Source organism: Hyla sarda, chromosome 3 (genome assembly GCF_029499605.1).
Source record: "Hyla sarda isolate aHylSar1 chromosome 3, aHylSar1.hap1, whole genome shotgun sequence".
Taxonomy (NCBI): Eukaryota; Metazoa; Chordata; class Amphibia; order Anura; family Hylidae; genus Hyla; species Hyla sarda.
This window is the reverse complement of record NC_079191.1, coordinates 170983424-171001144: the sequence shown is the minus strand read 5'-3', so window position 1 is coordinate 171001144 and position 17721 is coordinate 170983424. Positions and strand designations below refer to the sequence as shown.

The following is a 17721-nucleotide window of genomic DNA, read 5'->3' as shown; positions in this document are numbered from 1 at the left end:
TATTTTTAATCTGAAAATCTAACACTATGGGAGGAATATACACTGCTCAAAAAAATAAAGGGAACACTTAAACAACACACTGTAACTCCATGTCCAGAACACTTCTGTGATATCACACTGTCCACTCAGGAAGCAACACTGATTGACAATCAATTTCACATGCTGTTATGCAAATGGAACAGACAACAGATGGAAATTATAGGCAATTAGCAAGACACCCCCCAATAAAGGAGTGGTTCTTCATGTGGTGACCACAGACCACTTCTCAGTTCCTATGCTTCCTGGCTGATGTTTTGGTCACTTTTGAATGCTGGCAGTGCTTTCACTCTAGTGGTAGCATCAGACGGAATCTACAACCCACACAAGGGGCTCAGGTAGTGCACCTCCTCCAAGGTGGCACATCAATGCGAGCTCTGGCAAGAAGGTTTGCTGTGTCTGTCAGCATAGTGTCCAGAGCATGGAGGCGCTACCAGGAGACAGGCCAGTACATCAGGAGACATGGAGGAGGCCGTAGGAGGGCAACATCCCAGCAGCAGGACCGCTACCTCCGTCTTTGTGCAAGGAGGAGCAGGATGAGCACTGCCAGAGCCCTGCAAAATGACCTCCAGCACCCTGTGCTCTTCACAGATTAAAGCAGGTTCACACTGAGTCTTGAGGGGCCGTGGAGAACGTTCTGCTGCCTGCAACATCCTCCAGCACCACAGGTTTGGCGGTGGGTCAGTAAGGTGTGGGGTAGAATTTCTTTGGTGGGCCGCACAGTCCTCCATGTGCTTGCCAGAGGTAGTCTGACTGCCTTTAGGTACCGAGATGAGATCCTCAGACCCCTTGTGAGACCATATGCTGGTGCGGTTGGCCCTGGTTTCCTCCTAATGCTAGACGATACTAGACCTCATGTGGCTGGAGTGTGTCAGCAGTTACTGCAAGAGGAAGACATTGATGCTATGGACTGTCCCACCGATCCCCAGACCTGAATCCGATTGAGCACATCTGGGACATCATGTCTCGTTCCATCCACCAATGCCACATTGCACCACAGACTGTCCAGGAGCCACCTCATCAGGAGCATGCCTAGGCATTGTAGGGAGGTCATATGGGCACGTGGAGGCCACACACACTACTGAACCTCATTTTGACTTGTTTTAAGGACATTACATCAAAGTTAGACCAGCCTGTAGTGTGGTTTTCCATTTAGATTTTGAGTGTGACTCCATATCCAGACCTCCATGGGTAGATAAATTTGATTTCCATTGATAATTTTTGTGTGATTTTGTTGTCAGCACATTCATCGATGTAAAGACGAAAGTTTTTCATACGATTAGTTCATTCATTCAGATCTAGGATGTGTTATCTTAGTGTTCCCTTTATTTTTTTGAGCAGTGTACTAAGTATTGACACTCAGTTGTGCAGTAGTTTAGAGTAGCCGTATTAGACTAGGTTTTTTTATGGCACTTTTTGGAAAACTGCCACTGCAGTTTTTCAGCCAAAGCCAGAAGTGTATTCAAAACAAATGAGAAATATATAGGAAGGACTTATACTTCTCCTTCCTACTGGATCCACTACTGACTTTGGCTCAAAAACTGCAGTGGCCAGAAAAAAAACTTGTGTGGAAACCTAACCTTAAACATTTAGTTCCGAATTTAGTTGTGATGTCATGGGCAGACCCCCTCCCTGCAAGTCCGTGGGAGGGGGCGTAGCTTTTTTATTGGAATAAGAGTATTTTGTATTTGCAAGAGAACACCAATAAAGGGAGTTCTCCCTTTATCAAGGCAAAAGCATTTCTGAGCACATAAGCAGAAACCACACAGGTTACATCTCACAAATGTACAGGGGTAAAACAACAGATGTAAACCACAAAATCTGGCAAAACCCCTAAATCTGGCAAAATGAACGGCAACTGGGATTTACTTAAAGGGGTACTCCTCTGCCCCAGCATTCGGAACATTTTGTTCCGAACGCTTGGAGCGGGCGGTGGGGGTCGTGATGTCACGGCCATGCCCCCTCGTGACATCACACCATGCACCCTCAATGTAAGTCTATCGGAGGGGGTGTGGTGGCCCCCATGCCCCCTCCCATAGACTTGCATTTAGGGGGCGTGGCGTGACATCACGACCCCCACTGCCTGCACCCAGCATTCTAAACCAAGGTCAGGTGCTGCACAGAGATCACGTGGGGTCCCACAGCTTGGCCTTTGCATAGGGGATAAGATGTCTAGGGGAGGAGTACCCCTTTAAGTCTGTCACATTTTATGCTAATCTTAGTAGAACCCTTTATTTGCAATGCGTTAAGGTGTAACAAACATACTATTTACCCATTTCTACTGGCCTATAGTAAATAACGCTTACATTAATGGCCTCATGGAAAAATATTTGGTTTGTACTGTTTGTTGCTCAAACAAGTTCCATCAAGGGCACATGACATGCAAATATGAACAGGTGCATACAGATGATGCATAGTAAGTCACATGTATAAAAAGTATCTTTTCACTGTTTGCGTTTTCTGTTATTACGGTACACTGTGGGATGCACTGCGTGTTTACTGCTGCATGTTTAAGCCACCATGGTGACAGCACATAACATTGACTTCAATGGGGTCTGCAGCAGAAAACCCACCAAGGAAAACCTGCCACGGTTTAAACTCGCCCGTGTGAACATAGCCTTTCAAATGACACACAAGTGGTACCTTATAAGATTTAAAAAATCTTGTGTAAGTACAATTTTTGTCACATGCTTGCTATAGCCTAAAATGTGACTAAATTATTTTTAGTAGGTGATATTGTTCCACAAACTAAAATAAATCAGCCACATGCTGAGAACAAAAAATTGAACATATAGAAATTTTGCTGAAGATAAGCATCCAAAGGCTTCATATGGCCCACAGGTGAGTGAGGGGCCTCTCTCTTCCATCTGTGCTCTTTCACCCCCCCCCCCCCCTCAGGCACCAGGTCCTGCAGGGGGAAACTATTCTTGACATCCACAGCTGTAAGGGGCCGCCGCCATCTTTACCCCTCAGCAGGGCTCAAGTCCTGCAGGAACGCATGGGTACGGAGTTCCTGCACTTTTTCTAAATCAGGAACACTGTTCCCATTAGCTGGAGTTTTGCAGGACCAGCCCTTGAGTGGAAATCTTGGGTGAGTTCCCACACTTTTTTTCCCAGACCCCTGCCCCTCAGGCCACGCTACACACAACAGCAGAAGGAGCGAACCCACCTCCCTGCCACAGCTATATTATATTAGAAGGGCAGACAACCTTCTTGACTGCCTACATTATTACTCCTCTCCCTGCTCCACAGCCAGCTGCTTCCTCCTCTCCCTGGGAGTACATCTATACTATATGGACTGCTTCCTGACTAAGGGGACCCCACGCCAGGGCACCTCAGAGGCTGCAGTGTCCTCTATGCCTGCACCTGCTCAAGCCCCACTTTCTGCCACCCAAAACCCGCCAGCAGCCATAGAAGTTGCAGGGAGCCAGCTATTATTCTCCCCTGATGATGCTCTGAAACAGATCCCAATAGTTCCACAACACCTAGCACAAGTGGCAGCTACGGAAATCTCTTTAACTACCCCAATGGACCTCCAGTTCCTTGCAGTAGCTTTGATCAAATTGATAACTCCTACCAAACAGCAGATGATTGAGAACTTGATGCGTTCCATGCTGACTTATCCAGAATGACCTGCTCGCTCAGTCTGGGAGACTGGGTGAGGCTGAACAGAGAATCATTGCATTAGAAGATGAAAACAGCGGTCTGGCTACCCGTTTGAGACAGACCGAAACAGATCTGTGCTATGTCAAGCAAAAAACTTGAGGACTTGGAAAACTGCTCCCGTTGTAATAACTTGCGCCTGGTGGGATTTAATGAATCTTTTCCTCAGTCGGATCTTCAGGCTTTTTGTGAAAGTGACTCGCCAAAAGCTCTGGGACTTATGCACAAATGTCGAGATGAAAGAGCTCACAGACTGGGTCTGTTGGTGTCAGAGCGCTCGCAATCACACGCTGGACCAGACGCCCGACCGTTGCAAGTCATTTTTAAGCTGTTTGATTACAACGACAAGCTGGATGAAGTCCTTTTGCAGGCGCACTTCACCACTGACCTTCTGCTATAAGAAGATACTGATCTTCGAGGATTTTTCCACTGAAGTGGCCAAGCGCAGACGGGCTTACAGTAAGGTCTGCACGGAACTTTATAAGGCCAAACGACGCTTCCAGCTCCAATACCTACCCTAAAGGTTTTCCGTATAGACTGGACTTTTACTTCTTACAAAACTCCAGCAGCAGTGGAAGCAGCCCTTCCAGATCTTCTGGCAACCTCGGTGAGACCTTCTCAATCCCCTCCATATCGCTCACCATCAATGAGGAGGCGACCTGATGCCACTTCCAGACCTCTCAGACACAGAGAAGATCGAACACACTCGCCGGGAGAGTCAAGGAAGGGCAGGAAATGTGTATTGCATACTGCTGTTTTGTCTGTTTCTCTGACTCCCCTTCTCCTAATGGGGGCCTAGATCATTATCTGCACCTTGTTTTATAAATTGTATTTTGCTATAAGCAGCAGGAGCCGAGGTCGTTTTTTTTTTCCCTTAAGGGCTCCTGGGGAGGGTATGGTTCCACTCTGTTTATGACTTGCCCTATCCTAGTTTTGATGCCCAAAGGGGGTGCAGGGGTGGGGCCCGTGTCTCTGCACATGTTTGAAGAAAGTGAAGTCTTCTACCTAATCTTTGGCTGCCTATATTCCACACTGGGCGCTGCATTGTTCTGGGCTCCTACGTTTTGTTCTGTTATTTGTCTTTGCTTTTTTTCTGTTTGTTTAGTCTGTGCCTTCTCATTCTGGTGTGCTTTTCACTGTAGGGTACCCCATGGCCATCCCCTTTCATGCCTGGAGAGACCATGCTCCATGTCTTTCGTCTGGTGCCTGCCAACCCTTTTCCTCCCCTCTTTCACTGCCAGTTTTTAGTCTCCTGCTTCCTCCTTCACTCTATTTTCTCATGACAGTTTCTTCTCTAATCCTTTATATTTGTTCTCCTTTGGTATATATTTAGCTGTATAGTTTTTTACAGTTGATTTACAGATGTCCCATTTACCTTCTGTATCAGTATTTGAGAACACCTCCCCCTAGTTTATGTCCTGTAGTGCAGCTCTCAGCCCAGGGAAGTTTGCCTTTTTAAAGTTATATGTTTTTGCCTTCCCCGCCTGTCTTTGTTTTCTACATTTTAAGTCAAAAGTAACTATATTGTTGTCGCTATTACCAATGTTTTCCCGCACAGTTACATTACCAACCAGCTCTGCGTTGTTGGAAATGATCAGATCCAACAAGGCATCACTTCTTGTTGGGTCCTCCACAAACTGGCCCATAAAATTATTGTTAGGATTCGGCAGGCTGGATGTGGATCCTCTGTGTCAGCGAGGGATGGGCGTGGACCATACCAGTGGACCGGTTCTAAGTTGCTACTGGTATTCACCAGAGCCCGCCGCAAAGCGGGATGGTCTTGCTGCGGCGATAGCAACCAGGTCGTATCCACCGGTAACGGCTCAACCTCGCTTACTGCTGAGAAAGGCGTGGGACAGAAGGACTAGACAGAGGCGAGGTCAGACGTAGCAGAAGGTCAGGAGGCAAGGTTCGTAGTCAATGGTAACAGCAGAAGGTCTGGAAACACTGGTAAGGAAATCACAGGAACGCTTTCACTAGGCACAAGGCAACAAGATCCGGCAATGCTGGGAAGGGGAAATGAGGTTATAAAGGCGTGGAGCAGGTGGGAGCTAATTACACAGATTGGGCCAGGCACCAAATAGTGGTGCACTGGCCCTTTAAATCTTAGAGAGCTGGCGCGCGCGCGCCCTAGAGAGCGGAGCTCCGCGCTTCAGGACGTGACAGCCGGGGACCGGGACAGGTAAGTCGATTGGGATGCGATTCACGAGCGGGCGCGTCCCGCTATGCGAATCGCATCCCCGCCGGCAGTGTCAGTGCAGCGCTCCCGGTCAGCGGGTCTAACCGGGGCGCTGCAGAGAGGAGAACGTAGCGAGCGCTCCGGGGAGGAGCAGGGACCCGGAGCGCTCGGCGTAACAGTACCCCCCCCCTTAGGTCTCCCCCTCTTTTTGTCTACTTGTCCCTTCGTACGAGACGAGGCAATTGGGAGCGACTCTAGAGTTTCCTTCCGGATGATAGCGAAATCCTGGGTAACTTCATCAACGGCAGGCAATCCAGAAGAAGTGGGAATGAGGGGCAGAGGGTGAAGCTTGTCACAGGGCAGAGTGTTACCAGGAAGGGGGCTATGAGGAGGCAAAATCTCAGCTTGCTTTTTGCCGAAAATATCCTGGTAAGCCTTGGGAGGGACCGGTATGGGTGGAACCTCAGGAATTAGACAAGTGGGAGCAGATGTGAGGCATCGTTTGTGACAAGAAGAACCCCACTTCTTGATCTCCCCGGTGGTCCAGTCAAGGGTAGGAGAATGACGTTGAAGCAATGGTAGACCGAGGAGGACTTCAGAGGTGCAGTTGGGCAGGACAAAAAATTTTATTTTTTCGTGATGCAGTCCAATGCTCATAAGCAGGGGTTCTGTGCGGTAACGCACCGTGCAGTCCAATTTAACTCCGTTGACAGAAGAAATGTAGAGCGGCTGGGCGAGACGGGTCACTGGAATGTTGAACCTATTAACAAAAGAGGCCAAAATAAAATTTCCGGCAGAACCAGAGTCCAAGAAAGCCACAGCTGAGAAGGAGGAGTTGGCAGAAGGAGAAATCCGCACGGGCACAGTGGGACATGGAGAAGCAGACTTCACACCAAGAGACCCCACTCCCACGTGAGCTGGGTGTGTGCGGTTCCCAGACGCGGAGGACGAATAGGGCAGTCCACTAGGAAATGTTCGGTACTAGCGCAGTACAGGCATAAATTTTTATCTTTGCGACGAGACCTCTCTTCATGGGTCAGGCGAGACCGATCCACTTGCATAGCTTCCTCGGCGGGAGGCACAGGGGTAGATTGCAAAGGATTCCGGGAGAGAGGTGCCCAGAGATCAAGGTCCTTTTCCTGGCGGAGCTCCTGGTGTCTTTCAGAAAATCGCATGTCGATGCGCGTGGCCAAATGGATTAGTTCAGACAGGTTTGCAGGAATTTCTCGTGCGGCCAGTACATCTTTGATGTTGCTGGATAAGCCTTTCTTGAAGGTCGCGCAGAGGGCCTCATTGTTCCAGGCTAGCTCAGTGGCGAGGGTACGAAACTGGATGGCGTATTCACCTACAGAAGAACTTCCTTGGACTAGGTTCAGCAAAGCAGACTCGCCAGAGGAGGCCCGGGCTGGCTCCTCGAAGACACAACGGACTTCAGCGAAGAAGGACTGGACAGTGGCTGTGGCAGGATCATTGCGGTCCCAGAGCGGTGTGGCCCATGACAAGGCCTTTCCAGACAGAAGACTACGAAAGCCACCTTAGACCGTTCTGTAGGAAATTGGTCCGACAACATCTCCAAATGTAGGGAACATTGACACAGGAAACCACAGCAGAGTTTAGAGTCCCCATCAAATTTGTCCGGCAGGGACAAGCGGAGGCTAGGAGCGGCCACTCGCTGTGGAGGAGGTGCAGGAGCTGGCGAAGGAGATGGTTGCTGTGGCAGAAGTTGCTGTAGCATGATGGTCAACTGCGACAGCTGCTGTCCTTGTTGGGCGATCTGTTGGGATTGCTGGGCGACCACCGTGGATAGGTCAGCGAGACTAGGCAGCGGCACCTCAGCGGGATCCATGGCCGGATCTACTGTTAGGATTCGGCAGGCTGGATGTGGATCCTCTGTGTCAGTGAGGGATGGGCGTGGACCGTACCGGTGGACCGGTTTTAAGTTGCTACTGGTATTCACCAGAGCCCGCCGCAAAGCGGGATGGTCTTGCTGCGACGGTGGCAACCAGGTCGTATCCACCGGTAACGGCTCAACCTCGCAGACTGCTGAGAAAGGCGTGGGACAGAAGGACCAGACAGAGGCGAAGTCAGACGTAGCAGAAGGTCAGGGCAGGCGGCAAGGTTCGTAGTCAATGGTAACAGCAGAAGGTCTGGAAACACTGGTAAGGCAATCACAGGAACGCTTTCACTAGGCACAAGGCAACAAGATCCGGCAATGCTGGGAAGGGGAAGTGAGGTTATAAAGGCGTGGAGCAGGTGGGAGCTAATTACACAGATTGGGCCAGGCACCAATTAGTGGTGCACTGGCCCTTTAAATCTTAGAGAGCTGGCGCGTGCGCGCCCTAGAGAGCGGAGCCGCGCGCGCCATGACGTGACAGCCGGGGACCGGGACAGGTAAGTCGATTGGGATGCAATCCACGAGCGGGCGCGTCCCGCTATGCGAATCGCATCCCCGCCGGCAGTGTCAGTGCAGCGCTCCCGGTCAGCGGGTCTGACCGGGGCGCTGCAGAGAGGAGAACGCCGCGAGCGCTCCGGGGAGGAGCAGGGACCCGAAGCGCTCGGCGTAACAATTATCCTGCAATAAATTTAGGAATTGTCGCCCCTTTGTAGTTTTAGCCAACCCTGGGTTTTGGGCTCCCCTTCAGTTGATGGTAAATTTGGAGTCCTGACGTTAATTCACAAATCCTTCGCCCATCGCATACTCTCCCATGACCATGACACTGAGGGGCACTAATCCCATCTTCAATTAGAACATTCTGGACAGACATATGCTGGTTTTAATGTTTATGCCCAAAATGGTGATTATCATTCTTTTTTTTTTTTGCTTCCTTAGCAGACTCTTTAGCTCGATCGGCAGGACCGCTCATGGTCCTCGGAGGGGACCTGAATTCGGCGGTGGACCCCCTTGTGGACCGACAGGGCTCCTATACACCGCCAGTGGTCATTTGTTCAAGTGACAAAGTTCTCCACCTTTTTATCTCAGACAGGTTTGCAGGATGCTTGGCGTCATCTCCACCCAGAGGGCCGTGAGTACACACGTTTCTCGCACACGCATGGCTCATGGACACGTATTGACTATTTTCTGGTCAATTCCCTGTTATGTACTCGTTTGGGCACAGTGGACTTTCAGGACATAATTCTTTCGGATCATTCCCCAGTTGTCTTGGAACTCTTGCCATCGTGCCCTAGAGGGTCTGATTACCTATGGAGATTTCTGTCCTACTTGACTAAGGACGAGGCATTTATAGACCTTCTGCGGGGTGGTGGTTGGAATTTGAGACCGACAATGCAGCACTCGCAGATGACTCCATATTATATTAGGAAACAGCGAATGCAGTGCTTAGGGGTAAAATCATGGTGTACCACAGTTTCCTCAAACGAAAAACACATGAGGGACATGCGGCAGTTAGCGCGACCCTCGCAGCAGCCTACTCCCGCTTTGTTGACTTCCCCACTCCGACCCATAAACTCCTTTGGCAGAAAGCAAAGGCATCTTATGAACTTTGGCTGGATAGAAGGGAACGCATATATAGATCTAATTTTGAACTACAGTTATTTAAACATGGCAATAAGTCTGGCCGTTTTTTGGCCAGACTGGCTAAAGGTGCCTTCGCATCGGCTCACGTATTAACATTGAAAGACTCTCAGGGTCTAATCCGGAGCGATCCTCGCTCGGTCAGTACTGTGTTGAGCTCCTATTATACTGAGTTATATTCCACGCCCTCCACTGCGGAGGGGGCTCAGTTCTTGGAAAGCCTCTCCTTCCAGTCCCTGTCCGACACCAGTCTCAACCGATGCTCCACCCCGCCTTACTCACACTTGATGCTGAAAAAGCCTTAGGTAATGTTCGGTGGGACTGGTTGAGGCTGGTGCTGAACAAGTTCGGGGTAACAGGTCACTTTAGCTCCTTTATATCCTCTATGATGGTCTCACAGCCAGAGTCTATACCCTGGGTATTTTTCCCCTCCCTTCACTCTACTGAAAGGTACGCGCCAAGGCTGTCCCTTGTCACCGTTGTTATTAGACCTGGCAATTGAACTGTTGGCACGTTCCTTGATCACATCGGATTTATATAGGGGTATTATGGTAGGTTCATAGGAACTTAAGTTATCCATGTTTGCAGATGACATACTTCTCTATATTAGCGATCCGAGGAGTGCTGTCCCCAAAATTACTGAGTTTTTCTTGTGGTGGGGAAATTTACGAGATATAAGATCAACGCTTCAAAGAGCGTGTTGCTGCCCTTGGGTTCTGCCTCACCTAGGTGGCTGTCTGCTGTGGGGGATATGGAGGTGAGGGTATCCACCTCCTCCATCACATACCTGGGCATTCACATAGGTCGCACAACTGACACGCTCTACTCACTCAACTATGTCCCCCTCTTCCGGCGAATCGCTTCGGAATTGAAAAAAGGGAGAACCTTCCGCTCTCCTTTCTGGGTCGATGCCATCTCATTAAGATGCTTAGTTTCCCTTGCCTGTTATATCCCCATCAAACCCTTCCATTTCTCATGAAACAAAACAATGTTTGTCGTCTACATTCCGCCTTTACACGCTTCCTGTGGCAGGGCAAACGCCCACGCATAGTTTTAAAGAAGCTTATGCTATGTAGGGCAGAGGGGGGAGTCAACTTCCAAATATCAGAGACTACAATTTGGCATGTTTATTTCGCCATGTAATGGGCTGGATCCATGGTTCTACCTATTTCTCTAAACTGAGGATCGAGAGGGCACTGGCTGCGCCATGGTCTCCTTCTGCACTGCTACACACGTAGCAAAATTACCAACAGAGGTGAAAGGTTCAATATTACTCAGGGACACGATTATATCCTGGAAGGTGGTACGGAAGGTTTTTGGCCTTCCCTTGCTTCTTTCAATGCACATGCCCCTTAGCGATCACCCAGAATTCCCTCTGAGTTGTTCCTCCTCCTGGTTACGCCAGTGGAAGGCAAGGGGTGTGACCACGTTGGGAACACTTATGAATAGGGACACTCGTAGGTGGTTAGCACCTAGGGATATCATTGCCGTTTTTAATCTTCCCCAGTGGCACCTACTTCATGCACACCAGGTACATGCTTTTTGCTCCTCTAGACTTTGGAACCTCATACATGAAGCTACTTCTCATTCCTTAGATGATATCATAGGCCCGGAACAGGGGGGTTCTATTTCATCACTTTACCTAGCCTGCCGTCCTCGTCTCCTCAAACTAAGTCCCGGGAAACTCTATTCAACCTGGGAGTGATGGACAGGTAACACTGATATACATGCCACTATCTTGGCGGGCTGGGGGGCAGTATGTAAACAAGTCCTTAATGAAAGATGGAGGAAAACTTAAGCTGTCTCACGCTGCATTGTACAGTTTTAACTCACCTTCTTTCCCAGATAGAATTACTAGCTTCCTCAAGTGTAATTCCCCACTGACAAATTTGTATAATTGGATTTGGGACTGTCCCTTCACGGCTGACTACTGGCGGATGGTGCGAGACTATGTCCGAGTTCATTGGAAGGTGCTTCTTCCATTCACACCCATTTGTGCCCACCGGAGGGGGAGCCAGGGAGGGAGGAGACCGTTTCCAGTTTTATTCATGTGGTACTTTTGGTGGCGCTTAGATGCCGGTTGACTAAATTGTTGGACTCCAGACACCAGATATCACAATGCTGATATCGCAGTTGAAAGTCTACTTAGGTGTAGACAGGCTGGATGCCGAACGGCATTGCAATTCAGGTACAGAAGTGGCATTCCTTTATTGTGACTCACTACGACTCTCCGGGGATTGCTGCCATAGTCCGTCCTTTTAGACATACAATGTGGTATACTCTCGAATCGCTGAAGGGAACCCTGGGAGCCCTAAAACTACCCGATGACTAACTGTTCTGATTTCCCCACAACTGTGTTTTTTTCTCAGATCACCAGAGAGTCGAGGTGGGGCTTTTCTTTTTCCTCCCCTTTCCCCAGCCTTAAAGGGGTATTCTGCCCCTAGACATCTTATCCCCTATCCAAAGGATAGGGGATAAGATGTCAGATCGCCGGGGTCCCGCTGCTGGGGACCCCGGGGATCGCTGCTGCAGCACCCCGCTATCAGAGATCGCTCTGCACGTAATGACGGGCAATACAGAGGCCGGAGCATCGTTACATCACGGCTCCGCCCCTCGTGATGTCACAGCCCGCCCCCCTTCAATACAAGTCTATGGGAAGGGGGCGTGGCGGTCGTCACGCCCCCTGCCATAGACTTGCATTAAGGGGATCGGCCGTGATGTCATGAGAGGTGGAGCCATGACGTCACGCTGCTCCGACCCCTGTATCGCCCGTCATTACGCACAGAGCGAACTCACTCTGTGCAGTAATGATGGCGGGGTGCCGCAGCGGCGATCCCCGGGGTCCCCAGCAGCTGGACCGCGGTGATCTAACATCTTATCCCCTATCCTTTGGATAGGGGATAAGATGCCACGGGCGGAATACCCCTTTAACTGTGTGAGGTTTGCACAGGGGGAGGGTATTGTCTTGAGATATGTATAATGGGCAGCCAGTGTCTTCAGAAAATGCATATGATTCCTGAGATGGCCTTTATTGTGATTATTGTCTTCTCGCATGGGACTCTATTGTTATTGTTTTTTGTTGGTGCTTATGTACACTGCTCAAAAATATAAAGGGAACACTAAGATAACACATCCTAGATCTGAATGAATGAACTAATCGTATGAAATACTTTACATAGTTGAATGTGCTGACAACAGAATCACCCCAAAATTATCAATGGAAATCAAATATATCAACCTATGGAGGCCTGGATATGGAGTCATACTCAAAATCAAAGTGGAAAACCCCACTACAGGCTGATCCAACGTTGATGTAATGTCCTTAAAACAAGTCAAAATGAGGCTCAGTAGTGTGTGTGGCCTCCATGTGCCCGTATGACCTTCCTACAATGCCTGGGCATTCTTCTTATGAGGTCTCCGGAGGGATGTCCTCCCAGACCTGGACTAAAGCATCCGCCAACTCTTGGACAGTCTGTGGTGCAATGTGGCATTGGTGGATGGAGCAAGACATGATGTCCCAGATGTGCTCAATCTGATTCAGGTCTGGGGAACGGGCGGGACAATCCATAGCATCAATGCCTTCCTCTTGCAGGAACTGCTGACACACGCCAGCCACATGAGGTCTTGCACTGTCTTGAATTAGGAGGAATCCAGTGCCAACCGCACCAGCATATGATCTCACAAGGGGTCTGTGGATCTCATCTCGGTACCTAATGGCATTCAGGCTACCTCTGGCAAGCACACGGACGGCTGTGCGGCCCCCCAAGGAAATGCCACCCCACACCCTTACTGATCCTCTGCCAAAACCGGTCATGCTGTAGGATGTTGTAGGCAGCAGAACGTTCTCCACGGCGTCTCCAGACTGTCATGTCTATCACATGTGCTCAGTTTGAACCTGATTTAATCTGTGAAGAGCACAGGGCGCCAGTGGCGAATTTGCCAATCTTGGTGTTTGGCAAATGCCAAATGTCCTGCACGGTGTTGGGCTGTAAGCTCCAACCCCCACCTGTGGACGTCGGGCCCTCATACCACCCTCATGGAGTCTGTTTCTGACCGTTTGAGTGGACACATGTACATTTGTGGCCTGCTGGAGGTCATTTTGCAGGGCTCTGGCAGTGCTCCTCCTTGCACAAAGGCGGAGGTAGCGGTCTTGCTGCTGAGTTGTTGCCCTCCTCTGGCCTCCTCCACGTCTCATGATGTACTGGCCTGTCTCCTGGTAGCGCCTCCATGCCCTGGACACTACGCTGACAGACACAGCAAACCTTCATGCCACAGCTCACATTGAAGTGCCATCCTGGACGAGCTGCACTACCTGAGCCACTTGTGTGGGTTGTAGACACCGTCTCATGCTACCACTAGAGTGAAAGCACTGCCAGAATTCAAAAGTGACCAAAACATCAGCCAGCAAGCATAGGAACTGAGAAGTGGTCTGGGGTCACCACCTGCAGAACCACTCCTTTATTGGTGGGGTGTCTTGCTAATTGCCTATAATTTCCACCTGTTGTCTGTTCCATTTGCACAACACCATGTGAAATTAATTGTCAATCAGTGTTGCTTCCTGAGTGGACAGTGTGATTTCACAGAAGTGTGATTGACTTAGTGTTGTTTAAATGTTCGCTTTATTTTTTTGAGCAGTGTATTTTTTCTTTTATTTTTGTATACCTTTCAGTTACACAGTATATGATTGCTATTGCTTTTGTATTACAAAATTGTTTAATAAAAATATTTAAAAAAAAACCTGTCCAGTGGTAAAGTTGGCCAGTTGTTCATAGCAACCAATCCAAATTGCTTCTCTATTTTTTTTTTTAAAACGGCCTTTGCAAATTAAAGAAGCAATGTGGTTGGTTGCTATGGTTTCTAAGTGGTCAGCTTTTTCTCTGCACAGGTTTTGATAGATCACCTCATAGTGTCTAATGCATTTGTGTCTATTTAATGTATCTGTAATAACATAGTGCTTATTTTATGTTTTTGTCTTTTTACAGTGATGCACTACCATCTACTAATCATAGAGACATTTTTATTGACAATATTGGCTAGAAATGCCTATAGGAAGAAGGATGAAGAAACAGGGTTTACGATAAAAACACAAGCTGTGTGATTAAGAAATATTGTTAGTGTTTTAATCCACTATAGTCTGTGAGTTTATTCATACCTGTATATCATCATCATGCCATATCAAAGACTTTATGAACATTAACTGTATCCTCTTACATTTAGTGTTGAATAACTTAAAGGGTTACACCAGGGAAGTTAAGAAAAATAAAATGCCCCAAAGCCACCGCAATACCTGTTTTGTGTCCCCTGTTGTTATCCATGTGGTTTTGGCAGCTCCTTTGGCCCATTATCTCCTAAATATTATTTTTCCTTGCTTGCAGCCCAGACTACAACTCCCAGAAGTTAGTGCAGCTCCGTGTAATGGCTGCCTGCCAATTGCTTTCACTATCTGTGCCCATGTTCACACTGCACACTGTACAGGTCTTTTCTTTCATAATATCCTTCCTCCAGCAATAAATTATGTTGTGCTCTGAATGGCAGCAGTCAGTGATTAGATCTTCACAGGAAAAGAGCAGCACAATCTTCACTGGGCTTCTCTGCGGGTGTAGTGAAAACTTCACACAGGAAGGGGAGGTGTGCCTGTGAAGCCAGATCCCTAGACCAGACAGAAATCATCATGTGGTGTTGTCTTGAAGGGTGGGGGTTAGGTCTCAGTGAGGGGTTTACACCAAGAAAAGGTAGATTTGAGAATTATGTATTTCTCTCACTCCCTGCATGTTAGTGACAGCTGAAAGAGGGAAACTGCTCTATATAGCTAATTAATGATATTTAGACAAATACATAGGTTGGTGAGAGGGAAAGGATGGGCTATGGGTTTAGTTCCACAAAGTACCCCTTTAACAGCAAATTTTTATAGGAGTGTTTACAGTGTTAGGCCGGGTACACACAGCATAACATTTGCCCACGTATTGAATTTTACACACGCTTTTTGTTAGAAATTGGGGGGAAAATGGCTGCACGGTTTTCACAACTGCTTATTTTCTGATTATGGCTGAAAAAGCACATGTAAAGTTAAAAATGTCACAAAATTTTCTGCCATGTGAACCCAGCTAAGATTTACTCTGCAAATACTATGGCCCTCATTTACTATTGCAAACCCGACATGTTTTGTCGGGCTGCGTGCCAGTTTCTGGCGCATTGCGCCAGAAATTCTGTCTGCGCCCGAATTGGAAAAAAACGGACTAACTCTCCATTTCACTAAGAAAACCTGAAAAAGGAGCATGGCCGTCGGGGAAAGGGGGCGTGGTCACCAAAAAGGGCCGTGTTCCCGACATTTTCACAAAACCCAACATATTTACTAAGGTTTCCACAGAAAATGTGGTGGATTTGAGCTGAGGAAAACCCGGTAGTTCAGAGCATGTGTAAAAAAAAAAGCTAAATGTAGGGAAAGGTAAAAAATGTAGGGAAACCTTAGTAAATACCGTGGAAAAAAAATTGTAGGGTATTAAAACCCACAAAGAAACCTACACTCCACTCTTAGTAAATCAGGGCCTATATGTCCAAAGACACTACCAAGGCCAAATATAGATAACCAATATATAGCCATCTTGGCTGTGCTGCTTTTAACAGCATTTAGAGATATGCTTTTCAGAAACACTGTATAGACTGGAGGATGATACTATTGACCTGTGTTTTGTAACCTGCATGTAACAATAAGGAAAAGACTATTGAAAAGTTTTATCTGTATCACTGGGGCCAGAGTGAAAACTGCAGGAGGAAAAATAAGAAAAAAAATCACCAGAAATTCCTAAAAAATATGTTTAAATGGGCACTGTCATATCCAAAAAATAAAGACCTTGTGTAATATGATTGTGTTTTTTTTTGTTTTTGAATATTTAATAAAGAAAATTACTTCTGAAAATTCCACCACTAGGTGTCCCCATGCCTACTGGGACACTAACCAGGCCTGCAGCAGCATCAGCCTTGTCCATGAGTCATGGACAAGAGATTAGTCATGGAAAAGACTGCATGAGCAGACACACCAATCACCTCCCGGCACCACAAGGGATGGACACGCCCCCATCCCGAGAGTATTTCTAACACTGTGAGCTAATGAAAAGAGGTATTTTTATAATAAATATAGGTGATAGAGGCCTAAAAATGTACATGTAGATGTACATGGTCAGGATTAGCTACTGAGAAACATATCCATTTTTTTTTTTTTTAGAATCTGACAGGTACGCTTTAAAATAAAAATATGATTTCAACAATAGTTTAAATGTTATCTTTAAGACACACTGAAAATACTATGTACAAAGCTCTGTACTATGTACGCTGTGACAACACTTTTTTTTTTATACTGGAACTATGCTATCATCATAAACAAAAATGACTGCTATCATTTTGATGATTATGGAAAAGCATTTTCATGATGATAACCCTGAGCCATATATATATAACAATTGTACAAGAGAATATGTGGTTGCTAGAGAATTCATATGGAAATCTGAGCTAAAAAAAAAAAATAGATCTTAAAGCGTTACTGTAAGAAAATGCTTAAATCAGTTTAGTAATGTGCCCCAAGGCCTGGATACATAATATGCATCTGTAAATATGTAAAATTTCCCCTGGTGTATGATTAGCTCTTCTCCTCCCCCTCCCCTCCCCTTTGTCCTGAGGTCTGCAAACAAACATTTTTATACTTTCTGCCAAAATGCATGCTCTATATAACTATAATACAGCCATGTGAAACTATATGGTGCAAGGACAGAAGAAAAACCTGCATTGTGTGCCAAAAAATAAAGATTTTTACATTTTCACAGCTTTGTGACAAAAGTGCAGGCTTTTTATAACTCTAAAGCAGCCATGTGGAACCTATATGGTACAAATACACAAATAAGTTCATAAATTGACAAGAGAAACCATGTTGTATATAAATAATAGTATAGCACCCTGTATTGCTTGTCACTGTGCATGTGAATGTTTCTCCTGACGAGGCTGCAAGCTGTGTCTGCATCTTGTCTGGATCTCACAGGTGTTTTCATACAGTTGAAAGCTGGATTATACACTGTTCTGAGTGAGCAGAGAAGAGAGAAAATCACACCCCCCCCCACTCCCCTTCCTTCAGAATTTTGGTCCTTTTCTTTGTAGTAGTCAGGACCAAAGAGCCTTAGATACCTGGTTTCATTTTCAAAATTAAAGAGGCAGAGACCCCTACAGACCATGTTTTTAAACATTTATTTCACATTTACTTCACATCTAGGAAAATGCTAAGTTTTTAAGGAAGTATTAAAGGGGTTCCCCGGTGCTTAGACAT

At 47.2% G+C, this 17721-nt stretch overlaps 1 protein-coding gene across 6 annotated transcripts in view; it reads left to right on the top strand.

The window, feature by feature from the left end:
- SLC51A (solute carrier family 51 subunit alpha) overlaps positions 1–16249 on the top strand; it is a 91203-nt gene extending 74954 nt beyond the window's left edge. For all 6 annotated transcript variants that reach the window (XM_056565487.1, XM_056565488.1, XM_056565490.1 and 3 more), the window contains one exon: positions 14393–16249. In XM_056565487.1, the coding sequence (XP_056421462.1) occupies positions 14393–14508 (116 nt within the window). In that variant the 3' untranslated portion in view covers positions 14509–16249. The remainder of the gene's footprint in view (positions 1–14392) is intronic.
- Positions 16250–17721: the final 1472 nt, after the last annotated feature.